Source organism: Kryptolebias marmoratus, linkage group LG10, assembly GCF_001649575.2.
Source record: "Kryptolebias marmoratus isolate JLee-2015 linkage group LG10, ASM164957v2, whole genome shotgun sequence".
In the NCBI taxonomy this organism is placed as follows: Eukaryota; Metazoa; Chordata; class Actinopteri; order Cyprinodontiformes; family Rivulidae; genus Kryptolebias; species Kryptolebias marmoratus.
Genome location: NC_051439.1, coordinates 23,857,284 through 23,861,697, shown reverse-complemented (window position 1 = coordinate 23,861,697; position 4,414 = coordinate 23,857,284). Strand labels below are relative to the sequence as shown.

Below are 4,414 nucleotides of genomic sequence, written 5' to 3'. Positions count from 1 at the left end.
GCGGGGCCTGAGGGAGACCCGTGATCCTGCGGGGTCTGAGGGAGACCCGTGATCCCGCGGGGCCTGAGGGAGACCCGTGATCCCGCGGGGCCTGAGGGAGACCCGTGATCCCGCAGGGTTTATCACCCACTGCCTGGAAAGATGGGCGATAATGTAACTGCCCACATTTGTGTTTATATTTCTGTTTATCTGTTAGTTAAATATCTCGTGAACCAGTGGGAAGATTCTAACTGGAGTCAACCTGATTCAAGATAGCTAATCAATCTCAGGAAAATATAAAAATTTCTGTTCCTGAGAGTCATCTCCAAGACATTCTCTGAAGGCTTAAAGATTTGTTGAGCAGCGGGCGATATGCAAACGCAGTGTTAGTGTTTCAGTGGTAGCACTTTGTTCTGTTTGCTCTCAGCTCTTCAGCAGAGAACTGATCCACGCTCCCTCCCCCCGAGGTGAGACATCTGTGCTGTCAGGACAGATTAGTGCTGAAGACACTGAAGACAAGGGGGACAGAGCAGGACAGGACCAGACACATGATCCGACCAGACGTTACAACTATTTCTGTCTCATCTGCACAGGACACTGATCGAAGGAATGCTTATTTCATCGTGACTCCTGAAACGTCTCCGGCCGGCTGGGTGGTGAGTTTTCTAGTTTTTATGATGGTTTGTTTAAGTCACTCAGAAGAAAACTGTCCTGGAAGCAGCCACTAGGGGGCACTTGTCCTCTGTGCCTTCAATTTCCGGCTCCCAGTCGGGTCTCTACTTCCAGGACATCCAACAGGATGAAGCAGGGGATGATGGGAATGTGGGTTGTGGAAATTTACTTTTGAACTGAACATTTCTGTAAACGGTTTGTATGAACTTTGATGAGTTAGTGAGCAGAATTTCTAAAGAATAAAGGAATAAAGAATCTTGGTTTAAAGGCTTCAAGGAGCTTCATGAGGAAGAGACTTGATGCTTCCATCTCCAGACGATTAATGTTGGATTCTGGGAGTTTCAGGGACAGGAAACTGTCCCTCCGAGCCTGAATGATGAAACTCTTCAGTATTTGTTTTAAAAGCAGGATGGAGGCCGACCCGCTCCGTTTATTATTTCAGAGACGGAGCGCAGCCTTTATGTCTATTCAAGCAGAGAAAATGTGTTGAATAATGTACAGCAGCTGTGGCCTGAAGAGACGCCTCACAGTCTGTTAAACTGATCAACAAAATCAGTCTATCCTTAAATCCACAAGATCTGGTTTGATCCATTCAACTCCTGCTGGAAGCCAGAAACAAACGTTCGCTGAAGGAGAAGCTTTGTGTTTTACAGACTGTGCAAACAGATTAATAATTGATGAAGTGAAGGAAGGTTTCCTGCAGGATGTAGACATTGTTACACAAACTCCATCAGGAGGAAGGAAACCTTTCTGGAAAAACTCAGAGATAAGCTGCACGAAAGCAGAGGAGCTTAAAACTGATAAAATAACTTCAGGTTATTTCCTGAGAGTTTTACTTAAATTCATCCACTGGAAACAGACAGGTTACATTATCGCCTGCCTTTCATACCAGCACAGCAAGTTTATAGTTACAGCAAATGATTTATTAAAAAGTTATGTTGTTTAATGTAAAACCATTAGTTGTTGGATGAAGATCTCATTAAGTCCAATAAAGTCAGCGTGTGAGCTCAGTAAAATCTGGATTTTTGTACACACATATTAATGTGGTGATAAAAGATCCATTTTGCTCCTCAGTAGTTATCATATTTATCACATCAGTGTCATTAGTTCAGATGATTTTATAAATTCCCCTCAGGGAGTCTCATTAATCTTCTGTTCCTCAGTTTTTATCAGAGCTGAGCTGCATCTTCCCCTAAATCCTGGTTGAACTGAAATTTACTCCTTAATATTCCTCAGTTTTAACTCTGAAAAGAAACCACATGACTTGTTTGGGTCCTTCAAGCTCGCTGCTCCTGATAAACGAAGCAGTTTGAATAAAGGTGGAAAATATCTGAATTGTTGAAGGGACCAAAGCTGCTCCTGCCTGAAACTCAGGACCTCCTGATGCAACAGCTGAAGTTGACATTTTATGTCTGAACGGTAGAGGAAAAGTAAACAGAAGCAAGACTGACAGAAATGTTAAAGCTGCTGCCAGTGGCTGCAGAGGTGTCTGACAGAAAACCATGAGGTTTTACAGTAAAAACAGAAAGAAGACAGAAATGTATTCTTACCTCCACCAATGTTGGTTTGTCTCTTAGCAAGATAATCTCCAAACTAATGAACAGAAGTTTTCAGGAAACGTATTGGTGGTGCTTCTAGTAAAAGATGTGGGGCAGTTTGGTGACGTGAACAAACACCTCTCCACCGCAGGTCACGTGACCCTTCACTCTGTTCAGCGCTCTGCTCATTGTTTTCTGTGGGGTTTTTAGGTGGCGTTGCCATGGTAACTTCAAACATCCTTAAGAGTACACGTCTCGTTGGCGAGCCGCTCGTTTGGATGTATAATGTGTGTGGGTGCTCTCCTCTGTTCGATAAACAGAAACGCTCTGCCTCCTGCGCTTTTCTAAAGGCAGGTCCCAATTATTAAAAAACTAATCCAAACCTCAAACTTCGTTTCTAAAGTGGACTCCAGCCGAGCAAATCATGTGGGCCAGAAAACAACGTGCACGGCTCAGCGGCCACAAACGAGACCGCAACAGAAACATCTCCAGTTTTTATCTCCAACAGTCGCAGTCCAGTCCTGCTTCGAGACTGGTCCAGGACCGGTCCTAACCCGGCAGGACCGGTCCTGCTTCGAGACTGGTCCAGGACCGGCCCTAACCCGGCGGGACCGGTCCTGCTTCGAGACCAGGGCCCCACATCCTGGACACGATAACACCGCTCCACCTCCCAGCTCCACCCTGATTCGCTGCCACCACCATGAGGAACCAACATTATCTATGAGCAGGGATAACAACAATAATAACAATGTGACTGTTTGACCAGGGATCAAACCCTGACCTCCCACAGGTGAGGAGGACCTGCTAACCATCAGACTACTTATCTGTGAGACTCTCCTGGTTTTATTTTGAGTTTCATAGTTCCAACTTTCATCCTCTCAGGAGGACTGAGCCCCCAGAGGAGGGTCGACTGCAGCACCTGCTGCTGGGCGGAAACAACCAGACCTGCCTTCAGCCTTTAAAAGTCTCCTAAATCACCAGAAAAAGTAGAAAGTCACTTTTTAAAATAGTCTGTAGAGGTCTGAAAACTCGCTAAATAAAGTGACAAAGTCTGGCTGCAGCTGGCCCCGCCCCGCTCTGCTCTGATTGGATAAAACTTTGGCTCTGATTGGTTTTATTTGTTGAAAGCAGCGTCAGTTTAATCCCTGTTTCATAAGATCGGATGGCTTTAATGGGACCAGAACAAAAACTTCTCATTTTTACAGAAATCTGTCGTGGTGACGGAGAACTTTAACCCCTGTATGAGGAACCCAGGGCAGCCGTGCACAGATCATCCACAGTCGGGCTGAAGCTTTAAGTCATAGTGGAGTCATCATCCTCCAAACCACCTGCTGACTGCTGCAGGTAGATACCCAAACTATCCCTTTAAATCCAAACAGCAGCAGTGAAGCTCATACTCACATCCCACCATCATCATGGCCACAGAGAAGATCTTCTCTCCGTCTGTGGTGGGAGCGATGTTGCCGAAGCCGATGGTGGTTAAACTGGTCATGGTGAAGTACAGAGAGGTGATGTACAGCGAGTCCTTCCCAGGACCGCCCTCCCATCGGCCCGTGCCGTTGGCGTTGTACCTGTAGGGGGAGCCGATGCTGATAGCCAGCTGGTAAAGCCAGCTGTCCATTTTAATGGTGTTGGTGGCTTCATCGATGACCTCATAATCTCCAATGCTGTACCTGATGGAGAGAAGGAGACAAACAACAAAACACAACTTGTGACTGAGTTGTAGCCATTTTAGTGTTACATGTGGCGGCCATCTTGCATTGGATAGATCCTACAAGCCAACACCTTACAGAGTGGGCGGGATCTAATCAGAACCGAGGCACGCTGTCACCACCAAGACCTCGCTACAGAAGGTCTGGGAAGGTCTGGACCGGTTCCACTTTCAGGGTCATAGAGAGTCCCCTGAGTTCTACCTCAGCAACACCCTGCAGAGACCACCCAGGTTCTGAGGGGTTCGTTCCATCCTAGAGTTCTGGTTAGGCTCAGTGAGGATGTGAGCCCCCCGTGGCCCCCCAGGAACAAAGAGCGTACCAGATACAGGCCAGCCAGTGGGCCACCAGTCCAAAGACACAGACCAACAGGACCAGAACCGCAGCGCCGTACTCCAGGTAGTGGTCCAGTTTCCTGGCAACCCGACCCAAACGGAGCAGACGGACCACCTTCAGAGAGCTGAACAGACTGCTGATGCCCTGGAGAGGAGGAGGAGGAGGAGAGGGAGGAGGAGG

At 47.3% G+C, this 4,414-nt stretch overlaps 1 protein-coding gene across 1 annotated transcript in view; it reads right to left on the bottom strand.

The window, feature by feature from the left end:
• Positions 1-4,414, bottom strand: part of kcnh5b (potassium voltage-gated channel, subfamily H (eag-related), member 5b) — a 30,296-nt gene that overhangs the window by 25,136 nt on the left and 746 nt on the right. Inside the window, exons 3-4 of the mRNA XM_037977956.1 lie at positions 4,221-4,378; positions 3,591-3,862 (exon numbers count right to left, since the gene is read on the bottom strand). Of these exons, the coding sequence (XP_037833884.1) occupies positions 3,591-3,862; positions 4,221-4,378 (430 nt within the window). The remainder of the gene's footprint in view (positions 1-3,590; positions 3,863-4,220; positions 4,379-4,414) is intronic.